Genomic DNA, 12,597 nt, shown 5'->3' with positions numbered 1-12,597 from the left:
GTGGCCTAATACAGTGAAATACAAGGCAGAAGTATTTCACACAACATGAACTGTTGACATTGCAACAGATCCACCACAAAACCATCTAGCAAGGTCAATGCTTGTCACTTCTCCAATCATTTCCCCTCAATGGCCTCTGATAGTTTCACTTTTCACTTTTTAAATTCCAGGTCCAGCCTCTCTGACCGAAGCGATCTGGGTCTCATTAACATTCCTCCACAAAGTGGTCTTTTGTGCAGAATGCTGTATACTGTATGTCTCCCTTAAATTTTTAATTAATATTCCATTAACATCCATCTGACTGGAATCTTAGCTTGGGTGACCTTCGTCTAAAAGCCTAATTTACCAAGCTGATGCAGATCCTCAATAGACAGAGAGATTTGTTTTCCTGCCAAAAGTAATGACATTGTGGTACGTCCAATATTCATTAACCAATCATATGATCAGGCTTTGTAACAGTGTCAAAATCTAGGGGAAACATCAGAGCAGAGGGGTAACCAACCGCTTCCTCATCCATCATCATATTACTCTCACCAGCCTCCATTAATGCCTGCATTAAGCATGACTTTCACCTATGAGCAATAGGAAAGCACAGCGAGCTGCCCAATAGAAATGAATAGGTCGAGTTTTCATGTGAGGGCACTTTTACTAAAAGCTGCTCTAATAACCTTCAATATTGTCACAAAGAATTAAATACTACCCTGTCCTCACCACACTTAAGCACCGGCTAATTTTAACGTACTTAAACTGATTAAATACAAAAAGGAACTGAAGATGGCTGTAAGACACAATGTTGCATATGGGGGTAAGTGAAAAGGTCTTTCTTTTAAATGCAAACTGGATTTTTATTCGCCATGAATGGCGTGATTTGCTCAAATTTAAAAGGAACCAATGGCTCCATTTCAAAACTTAGTAAACTGCCTACAAAGCATTTTAGGCACAATGGGGATTCAAAGTCTTCGTCGAATTTTAGAATTCTAAGACATTTTTTAAATCTAATAATGCACTGTGAAAAGAAAAAAAAACATCTCATAATACTTTTATTGATTCAATGCCAAAGAATATTCATAATCTAATTAAAAATAACTTCTTCTGGCTAAATGTTATGTGTATTAAAGCACTGTGCTGTTAAGCTTAGCAACATGTCAATGGAAAATTGTACTGATATCACTGATGTCAGAAGTCAAAAGATTGGAATTGGTAAGATGAACACAGTTGCTGTCTATTCAAGGAAATGGCTCACATTTTACATTACATACAGAATGATACCCAAGAAGGCAGTAGATGAAATCAACCTAAAAACCTGTCTAAAGCTGTTTCCTAAATCACATACTGTGTATTAAGTACACATAGACTGATATATTTCAAATGTTTATTTCTTTTAATTTTGATGATTATAATTGACAACTAAGGAAAATCCCAAATTCATTATCTCAGAAAATTAGAATATTACTAAAGACCAATACAAAGAAAGGATTTTTAGAAATCTTGGCCAACTGAGAAGTATGAACATGAAAAGTATGAGCATGTACAGCACTCAATACTTAGTTGGGGCTCCTTTTGCCTGAATTACTGCAACAATGTGGCGTGACATGGAGTCGATCAGTCTGTGGCACTGCTCAGGTGTTATGAGAGCCCAGGTTGCTCTGATAGTGGCCTTCAGCTCTTCTGAATTCTTGGGTCTGGCATATTGCATCTTCCTCTTCACAATACCCCATAGATTTTCTATGGGGTTAAGGTCAGGCGAGTTTGCTGGCCAATTAAGAACAGGGATACCATGGTCCTTAAACCAGGTGCTGGTAGCTTTGGCACTGTGTGCAGGGGCTAAGTCCTGTTGGAAAATAAAATCTTCTTCTCCATAAAATTGGTCAGCAGCAGAAAGCATGAAGTGCTCTAAAACTTCCTGGTATACGGCTGCATTGACCTTGGACCTCAGAAAACACAGTGGACCAACACCAGCAGATGACATGGCACCCCAAACCATCACTGACTGTGGAAACTTTACACTGGAACTCAAGCAACATGTATTGTGTTACTCTCCTCTCTTCCTCCAGACTCTGGGACCCTGATTTCCAAAGGAAATGCAAAATTTACTCTCATCGGAGAACATAAATTTGGACCACTCAGCAGCAGTCCAGTCCTTTTTCTGACACTGTCTGTTGTTCAAGAGTGGCTTGACACAAGGAATGCGACAGCAGAAACCCATGTCTTGCATACGTCTGTGCGTAGTGGTTCTTGAAGCACTGACTCCAGCTGCAGTCCACTCTTTGTGAAACTCCCCCACATTTTTGAATGGGTTTTGTTTCACAATCCTCTCCAGGGTGCGGTTATCCCTATTGCTTGTACACTCTCTATTAATGTTCTTGGACACAGAGCTCTGTGAACAGCCAGCCTCTTTTGCAATGACCTTTTGTATCTTGCCCTCCTTGTGAAAGGTGTCAATGGTCGTCTTTTGGACAAGTGTCAAGTCAGCAGTCTTCCCCATGATTGTGTAACCAACAGAACTAGACTGAGAGACCATTTAAAGTCCTTTGCAGGTAGGGTTGGGTACCGAAATCCGGTACCTATTGAACCGGTATGCACTGAACCGCATAAGAACGCAGATATCTGTGCTTCATTTCGGTGCCTCTTAAATGCCTAAGTGATCAATTTAAATATTTGTCCTGGTTCTCAGAAATGTACACAAGAAACATGGGCGTCGCTAGGTTTTTTTTAGCGGTGCTATAGTATTTAGCCCCATAAACTGTAGTACACAAATTCACAATCGCCTCAGAGTCAGTCCACTTAAATTTCATATTTAAACAGCGTCAGACCTGTCTACTCTCCATCTTTCAGCGCGCTCTTCAATCCGCAGACCGTGGCGGAGCAGCGCAAGCGGACTCAAACAGAAACAGAGGACACATGGTGTGTTTATCAATAGATTGTTTGAATATCTGCATCTGTGCAGTTTGTTGACAAATACAGTTTACAAAAGGTCACGAGGGAAAAGTCAGTTTCCTATCTACTGTAAAGTTTTCGCTCTGTTCACCTTATTATTAAACCACAGCTGTTTTCTCCAGCGAAAATCTAGCCCTTAACACATATGAACGCATACATTAATTATACTTATTTGAATATACTTAATCTAATTATACATACACTACTGTGCAAAAGTCTTAGTCTTAGGTTTTCAGACTGCTTGTGCATTCAACAATCTCACTAGATTATTATTAAAATTAAATGGCAAAATGTCTGGAAATGTAAACTGATATTTCCTACTGACATACTAAGCAAAAGATATAAATAACTGGCTTAAAACCCTTTTTTGGGGTGAAAATACTAATGTGCCTAAGACTGTACTTTACAAACGACATTATCATTCACTGAACTGATTAAAGACAAGTGACAGACAGCACTGATTTTAACTAAATAGTGTGATTGACAGATACAGTAGAAACATTATGTGTGGTTTTGTATTAAATAATGATTCAAATCGTGAAATACATTTATTAGCCTTAGAGTAAGGGAAGCTTGGGAAATGAGAGCATCCAAGGAGCGTGTGAATGCTATGGATTTATTTTAAATCTTTTTAATGTTCTTTAATGTTATCCTTTTAAGCTTTTATTTATTTATTTTATAGAAGTATTGGTTCAGGCACCGTTTAGGCACCAGTACCATTTTAAAAGTATCGAAATGGCACCAGTAACGTATAAAACCCAATCGATACCCAACCCTATTTGTAGGTGTTTTGAGTTAATTAGCTATTTAGAGTGAAAATAGAAATTAGAAAATATTCTAATTTTCTGAGATACTGAATTTGGGATTTTCCTTAGTTGTCAGTTATAATCATCAAAATTAAAAGAAATAAACATTTGAAATATATCAGTCTGTGTGTAATGAAGAAATACAATATAGAAGTTTCCCTTTTTGAATGGAATGAGTGAAATAAATTAACTTTTTGATGATAATCTAATTATATGACCAGCTCCTGTACTATCAGCCATAATGGCAGTGTCATGCGACCTACAGCATCAGGTTTGTCAATTCACCACAAATCATTAATGCAAACTCCTCTTTCATGCCCTCGTGGGACAGTAAAGTGTCCTCTGGACACACACTTCAAAATCATTTACAGTACTTTTAAACTACTGTTTCATGATGAATACTATAGATTTGGAAATTTTTCTCACTCCATTTACTGCTTTTTACCTAGTAAATAGGCACATTTGGATGCACTGAATGAGATGCAGCTGATGCATCTGTTTATGTTGTTGTCAACTACATGAATAAATGGAATCCCTCTATTTAAACATATTGTGTTTATACTTTTGTGGGGAAAGATCCACGGGAACACAATATAGGGCTTACACAGAGTTTACACCTACCCAAATGTACGCAATAGTAAGTCTATTACAAAACTGAATTTAAGGATTTAGAATGATTAAAGGGACATGAATGTCATAATTACTGTAGGTGCATAACCATCAACACTGAACCAATGGATCATCTTTTTATTAGACATAAAGGAACAGTATTGCATAATTTTGAGCTTATTTCCCAGCCCAGAGTTTGCCCTTCCTGACATTCCCCAGTGCTGAATAAATTGCACGCTCTGTTGTTAAAACACAGAGACCTCAATTTAAAAGAGTATTCATTATCCATCTTAAAATCCTAATCTGTCTAATCAGGATCCATACATTGATTACGAAGCGTGTTTGCTAATGCTATTCATATGACTATTCATGCTACCATAAATGTTAAAGAAGTGCAAAACCCACACAAAAGTAGATATTCTAAAGAATGTTCTCATCCATAGCATGGGGTACAAAACCCTCAGACCCTATTAACTTTTATGGTACAGAAAAGAAAACTCAACAACGTCTTTTAAAATATCTTCTTTTGTGTTCCACATTCAAGACCTAGTCTCGCGTAGGCAGACCTTCAGACTGAATGACTAGAATTCACAGCAGCTTTCATTGGCCAAGGCCCACCTATGAGGCCATCTGACCGACATGTCAAACAACCGAATCACAGTTTGCTTCATTTAGTCACAATTTTTGAGGCATGGAAATGTCCCCACAATAACAGACCGGTGTGAAAAACTATCAGACGTATTTTAGAGATTCTATGCCATGCACTTTAAATATTCCACATACTTTTGAAAATCCAGCGTTTAGTTGAGCCTGATAATACTCGTCGTCACACTTCTAAACACGATGTCTTCCTTCTTTCATGAGGGGGTTTGGCGCCACGGTATCTTTGTTTCCAGGTGGAACGTTAAAGAAAGCGACACACGTCTCGCGGATGACTCGTGGATCATCTGATGACGACTTTGACACTCCTGAAGTGTTTCTACTTTTGTGTCCCATATGCATCAGACGTTTAGCCAACGGTCCGTGGGTGTGATGTCTGCGGCTGAGACTATACAAGACCAGAACAACATGACCATGAGTAAATTATCACAGAATCATCTTTTTGGGCAAATAATCCCAGCACGATTAGGTTGATTTGTCCATTTTTCACAAAACTGTAAAATGTCGTCCCATTTATTGTATCTGGCTTTGGTGAGATTGCTTCAGAGGGGATGAAAATGTAAAAATCTAATTGTTAACATGATCATGCAACTAAATACCATTTAACTTGTCAGCATTCTTGTCACAGCAGTGCTTTCCTTTATCAACAAAGGAGTGTTGTGTTTCAAAAGCAATCTTAAAACATGCATATTATATATATATATATATATATATATATATATATATATATATACCAAGGTTTTTGATTGTCACAACTTCCATAAGTGTAAAAGTAACAACTCAACACACCATTAAGTTACAACTCAACACACCATTAAGATAGTTATTTTATTGTTTTACGTTTGCTGCCAATGGAAAAACAAATCTATGCATATACAGTAGACTTACGCTTACTTATCAATATGACGTGATCATTGGTATGTGATCGTCTGTGTAAACACCCCTAACAGACCTCACAAGTAATCAATCGGTGTTTTAAATGGAGCATGAACATTGGCTACTATGACCAGAGAAGCCTGGCTATTATGACTCCAGATGGCTGGAAAATAATGCTGAAGTGTCTTATAAAATCTCTAAGGTATGCAAAGGGACACACCACTCATACTTAATGAGATAACCCTGCAGCTGGTTCACTTTCTCTGCATGCTTGAGGCTAAAAGAGTAAACGCAACAATTCACTGCCCGGATTGATGACCCTTAAGAATATATGACAGAAAGCCACTGTTATCTACTTCTAGAAATATTATAAATATAGTTTGTTCCTCAGCAGTCTCTATTTGTCCACATTCAGAAAGGAGACTGTTATTGAACAGATTCAATAGCAAGCCATTTAGAGTTAAGTGCATATCTCAGGGGTCTGGTTCAGAGTCAGTCTAAATATGTGAGACTGCGATTGGCATTTCAGCTACCGATCCACAAGGATGTTGATTTGCCATGGCACTCTCCACTGCTTGTGTCTAGCTAAGGTTCAAAGTGTTTATCGACACAAAGTCTTATTTCCACTGAAGTGCAGTCTTTAGGGAAAACATTTATTCTGAAGCAATTCGTTAAACACCTCACAGCTGTGCTTTGGATGTTTATGATGAAACGGTGCTTTGAGACTTGGTGTTCAACTAGCATGTGATGGACAGATGAAGGCAGCATGGCCTAGCTGTCAGAGACCTGTCACAGTGGTGTCTCAGCCTGACAGGTTTGTGCCAAGCACCGTAAGAGGCCACGCTTGCTTGGTACGGGGAACACTATAAATGCAAACAGACCCACAAACATTACTGCCCAGAGAGAAATAAATAGAAGACACACAAGATTCATGATCAAACAGGGACTGCTCAATCCATAGAAGGATGTGAGAGTCGGCTGTTGGGATTTTGCCAATCTAAGAGGTATGGTGGTGTAAACAACTAAAAGATTTATTTGTATGCTGCAATCTCATCAAGAGCAAATACTACTTTAAAATCAGACATTACATTTTGAGTCACTTATAACTTTAGCAAGAAAACCCATAAAATGAAATGTTCTGAGGAGACACTATCAGTGATAGAATCAGATAGTATTCCAGTATTTGTCATGGTACTATTCGATTACCAAATTAAAATATCACGGAATTAACAGTTTCCATATGAAATGAACACTAGTGACAGTAAAACATTAACTACTAATAGATAGTATTTTGCAAGGAACCATGCAAAACAATGTTGTGTCCTCAAAACACTTTTACCTTAGTGAATGATTTGCAAACTAATAGATTTTGATGTTTGTATCATATAATCAGTTACATATTTATTTTTGCTTGGTCGCTGAAATGGTACAGCACTGCACTTCATGCAGAGCACTCTGAAACATGAGTCATGATCAACAGCTTGTAGCAAATGTGTACTATATCATGTTTATTTTCTGTTAATGCTATCGGTTTGGCTTAGGGTAGGGTTTTAATGCATGTAGTATGTTAAGACCAATAGAGCATTAAAGAAAAAAAAAAAAACATTGGACCTTTCATGCAGTAAGTAACAAAGCTCTAAGAAATGAATTAAAACATCCTGCAAAGTTTTAAATCTGAAAGTGCACCGTGTATTAAGTTATTGTCTATCAAAAGAAAGAGTCGCCTCTGAATCATTGAAATTGATGTCAACATGTAACATTAGCATATTGTCGCTCACTTGTTAAAATGCAAATTCATTCTTCACCACTAGATGCTGCTTTTGGAGCTGTAAAAATAGTGGTTTCCCCGGTAATGCTGTACACAAAGCAGCACTGCACTCACAAACACTGCTTTTTCAGGCATTACAGGCTCATGATGAAATGAAACTGAGACCAAACAGACCAATCACCGCAGATTAGCATCAGCAAAGGAGGGTTCGGAAAAATTTATCGTTAAGCAAATCATTTGAAAGTCCTTGCGCAAATAAAATAATTTAAAATTAAAAATAACAAATGCATATTATTAGACAATGAAAGTGTTTTTGACCTTGCATGCATGTCAGCCTGTTGTTGGGTAGGGTACTCCCAAAACCAAAATTTTTACCTTTCATAACCCATAATAGGGACACTTTAACATTCTAGCATCACTCACTGGACATTTTATTTCCGAAGTGCCGTGAAACATACAAGCAGCAATGTAAAAGAACATTGTCAAATTCATGTTCATCATTCACGTTTTAGATAAAACCAAAAATGCTTTTAGTACCACACACTGGACATTTCACTATAGGGCCTTTCGCATCGCTTTAGTTCCAGAACTAAATGTACAGTACTAAAGTACTGGGATGATTTTGCGCAAACTATTTCCCAGTACCATTTAAAGGGTTGAATTCACACCGACCTTGTGTACTAGGACGTGGCGTAAGCCGGTCGACAGCGATGTCATTTGTGCATGACATTTAACAACATTAACAAAGAAGAAGAACGTTAACAACAGGAGGATGCAGGACGCTGTGATCAGAGTCGTGTTTTTGTTGTGTCTTGCAGGTTTCTCAATAATGGACATGGAATGTCGATGTATACGCACTTCAGTGTCCATATATTTACTTGCGAAATAAGTTGACACAATGTTTACAGTATGTTACATGGCATTTTAAATCATGGCGGGTGAGGGCGTGTTCGAACTCGTCTGGCCAATCAGTGTCTACTTACGTCACAGTTAGTACAAATTGTGCTGGTTAAACCCTGCTCTGGAGTAGGAGCTAATTTAGTTCTTAAAAAGGCAGTCCAGTACAAAAAAGTTCCCGCGGTGCGAAAACGCCCAAAAGTGGGTAGTTCCACAATTAGATCTGGTACTATGAAAAGGTTCATGTGGTGCGAAAGGCCTATTAAGTGTCGCAAAAAGTACAAGAAGCAACGTAATATTTCATGCAGAAATCTTGCCACAAGGGCCTTTTTTCCACTGAGCCAGAGTTGAAATCTTTTTTTTTTTTTGTCCAAAAACATATTAAGAAGTACAAAGTGTGTAAAGAATGCACACACATACATACATAGATAGATAGATAGATAGATAGATAGATAGATAGATAGGTAGATAGGTAGATAGATAGAGACAGACAGATAGATAGATACTACTAATATCACTGTTTTATCGACAGTGCTATTCATAGATGCTTTTTTATTATGGGACTGTCCAAGGAATATAACTGCATAACCATTATGCTAACGTATAAAAAAACAGCTATATTTTTATGGCAATGCCACAGTACTTTGTTGACAGGGAACTGCTCATCTTCCTCCTCTCATTTTTCTCGCTTTGACTTTAAAGTCATGAAGGCTGAAAAATCAAAGTCTATGACGGTGTCTCAAGGACTGCCCTTATGATTTCTCTCCAGCTGACTAGCTTCCAAAACATGCTGGAGCGCCATTGAGCAATGCGCACTGGAGTTTGCTCAAAGGAAAACCCACAGGCTTGCCGCTGGAAACGGGAAACACCCGCACAAAGGAAGGGGGGGGGGGGGGGTGTGCGTGAGTAAAGAGGAGGAGTGACATAATGTAACGAGCATGCATGAGAGGGAGCATCTACTCATTTTTACCCAACAATGACAGTACTTAATACTAGCAGGACTGTACGCATTCTTGCGTTCCGTCAGCGCTGTTTTTTATTTGTTGTTCTGAGTACGCATGCGTCGGACGTTGCGTTGCGCTTTTAAGACGGCGCGTCAAGTTAAGAACAGTTTAACTTTTAATAGTGCGTCTTGAGAACGCAACGTCCGGTGTAAACGCAGGAGTCCTACCGCACACTATCTCTCGATGGCCAGTGCAAACGCACTATCGGACACTGCAGTGGAACAAACACACTCACACGGTCCGTCCAGTCCGGCAAAGCTTGAAAGAACACACTTTGCATGCTTGAAATCACTGAAGCGGTCAAATGCCACGTAATAAATCACGGAGAGCGCATGATGTGTCTCGGAGTTGCGAGGGCAGTCAGTGTTAAAGTTGAGACCACTGTTGCTTTCAAGGTTATCCTGGAACGGAACGCACGGAGCCCGTGCTAGACGAGCGCATCCGATCGCTCGCGTGTGATTCTGTGGCATGCATGAAAAATTCACATGTAACTGTTAGTGTGCATACATGAGTCAAGCCGTGACACTGGCTGTACATGAGTATACGCCTCCGCTTAACCGGACGTCTTGTATAGACTAGACTGAAGTGCACTGGTTAATGATGCAGCACTGCTGATCACTGTGCAATGCACGGAACACTCAATGCGGACAGAAACGTCCCAAAACACTTCCTTGCCGGGTTGTTTTATCTAACCCGCACCAGAGAGAGGAACCCAGCCCCCTCATCTCTCTCTTCACAACCCTCCCCTTGTCCAGCAGCAGCGGTAGCGGCACCCATGCTCGGTTGCTTTCCGTTCCGGGGACTCACCGTTCTTGTGCTCTGATGATGTCGCTGTGAGGAGACACCGAATGCGGGAAAAGCAGAAGAGGCTACGGCTCCGCTGCTCCGGGACAGGAGGAGGACCGATCTACACACTTTCGCAGCCATGTCTGGAATGAAACCCGGCTAAGAGAACGCAAGAGCTGCGGGCGAACCGACTGAGACTGTTGGAGGAAAGGGAGGGGAGATAGGAAGGGCTGCTGGGCTGGGCGGGCTAATACACACACACGCAACACTACACACAGACACGTAACGTATAGCCTACATAAATGTTTCAAAAGAAGGTTGCTGTAGTTCCGCGTTCGAAACGAAAGCTCATGTATTTCTAACGGTGAAACTCTGACACAATGTTTTACGGTTATGTCTCATAACACACTCTGCATAAGGAAGTCGCTCGAAGACTGAAATACCACGGTCTCTAGGACAACATGAAGGAGCGTTTTGATTGGCTGAGCGGTTACCTGCTGGCACCGCTTGGAACTCTTTTCGTCCAATGAGAAAACGCGCAGCTCTGTAGTTTTGACAACTTGAAGAGAACGTCAGCTAGACCAATCAGAGAGCGCGGGACGCTCGCGCTCCAACGTTCTCTATGAAGAAAAAAATAACCTATAACATATTTAACTTTTTATGCTTGAATTATTAAACCACGAAACAAAACCGTTAACGTTTACTTGTCAAATTTATTTGTTTTTGACAGTTACAGACATCCCAACCTGCAAAAAGTAATTTCAGGGAGTTACCCCCCCCCCCCCCCCCCCCCAAAAGGAAGGAAATACATCTCAGCTGTAGTCACCTTCTTAGTGAATGGGAGAACTGAGATATATTGGAGCAGCCTTCCCTGCGCTTAGCCTCCCTAACATGTTGTGGTCCCTAACAGATATAAAAGCATAAAATATTATTTCTATAAGCTATAGGCCTATGTAATTATTCTTTAATTATGTTTAAATATGTTACTTTTACTATTTATATAATCTGCTTATACAATTTATGTAAACTGCTTTTATTTATTTTCCATTGCAACTTTAAACAGGTCTAAGGAGTTGGTTGTTTTCATGTAGCCTTGGCAACTAGCCTGAATAATATGCAGATGAAATTAAACTTGTCAACTCATCTCAACATGCCTTTTGCAATCATATAACCCGCCATGGGCAATGCTTGAGCAAGACTGTCATTATGTTTGACACCTATAAGACAGGAGTACTTTCGTGTAGTCTGCCGTAAAATGTGTCTTATACTTTTTTGTTTTGTGGCACTCTCCCTCTGCAATGGTGCTCCTGTTTCTAGATAGACGTCACATAACTGATTAATTTTGTTCAGGACAAGAGATAAAAGCCCGCCCACACTGACAATTGATTGGTTGATTTGCAGAAACAGGCCAATCAGGATGCTCTCTGTCTTACATGCGCTTCGCACACACGCACATTAGCACACACACGCAAGGTCTCTCGCTCCCTCTCCCTCTCTGCCGTGCGTGCGCTACACGGTTTGAAACACAGTATCTGTTTCGCATGCGCGCTTTTGCTCGCTCGGTCTAGATTCCGGGAGATTTTAACTAATTGGCGGGTCTCAGGAAGCCGCTTTCAATATGCGGGAGACTTCCGGGAGACTTGGGATGTCTGCAGTTACACATCTCTTCACTGCAAAGATAGTGGCAGATATGCCAGAATTACTTGGTGGTGCATCACCACCACCTCGTCAGCCATATTAAAGTTGGCATAAACGCCCTTTCCATATTCTGAATAGTGGTTGATATTCATGGGTTTTGTGAATTAACTTATACACTGCACCTGTACACACAATTCCAATGAACTTATTTACATATTATTTTATGGCCGTATTAACCAGACTGTGTTGGATTGCTCCAATGAAATATATTTTAAAGTTTAGATCAGTTAGAAAAATATTAAAGCAACAGCCTGTGCCTACTCTTTCCAGGCTGCTTTAGTTAAAAAGTTATTTTACTGCTAAACTCAATAAAAATTCAATAAAAAGACATGTCTTGAACCATCTCCTTGGCTACCTGACGTTTACTGTGCCACTCTGACACAGTGTCATTCATTCTTGCTTCCTGGCAACTGATCCATCCTGTGCATTATTTAATTATTTCTCTATTACTAGTCTGTCCTTCAAACAAATCTTTGTAGGACAATTTATATTTATAGGACAAGAAAATATACAATTTATAGGACAAGAAAATGCCAAACCGCATTTAATATACTCT

The 12,597-nt window shown here is 39.6% G+C and overlaps 1 protein-coding gene across 1 annotated transcript in view; it reads right to left on the bottom strand.

Moving 5' to 3' along the window:
* LOC132110966 (calcium uniporter protein, mitochondrial-like) overlaps positions 1-10,577 on the bottom strand; it is a 68,286-nt gene extending 57,709 nt beyond the window's left edge. Inside the window, exon 1 of the mRNA XM_059518116.1 lies at positions 10,365-10,577. Within this exon, the coding sequence (XP_059374099.1) occupies positions 10,365-10,484 (120 nt within the window). The 5' untranslated portion in view covers positions 10,485-10,577. The remainder of the gene's footprint in view (positions 1-10,364) is intronic.
* Between the last annotated feature and the right edge of the window lie 2,020 nt (positions 10,578-12,597).

Source organism: Carassius carassius, chromosome 30 (genome assembly GCF_963082965.1).
Source record: "Carassius carassius chromosome 30, fCarCar2.1, whole genome shotgun sequence".
Taxonomy (NCBI): Eukaryota; Metazoa; Chordata; class Actinopteri; order Cypriniformes; family Cyprinidae; genus Carassius; species Carassius carassius.
The sequence above is the reverse complement of the archived record's forward strand: the minus strand, read 5'-3'. Positions and strand labels throughout refer to the sequence as shown.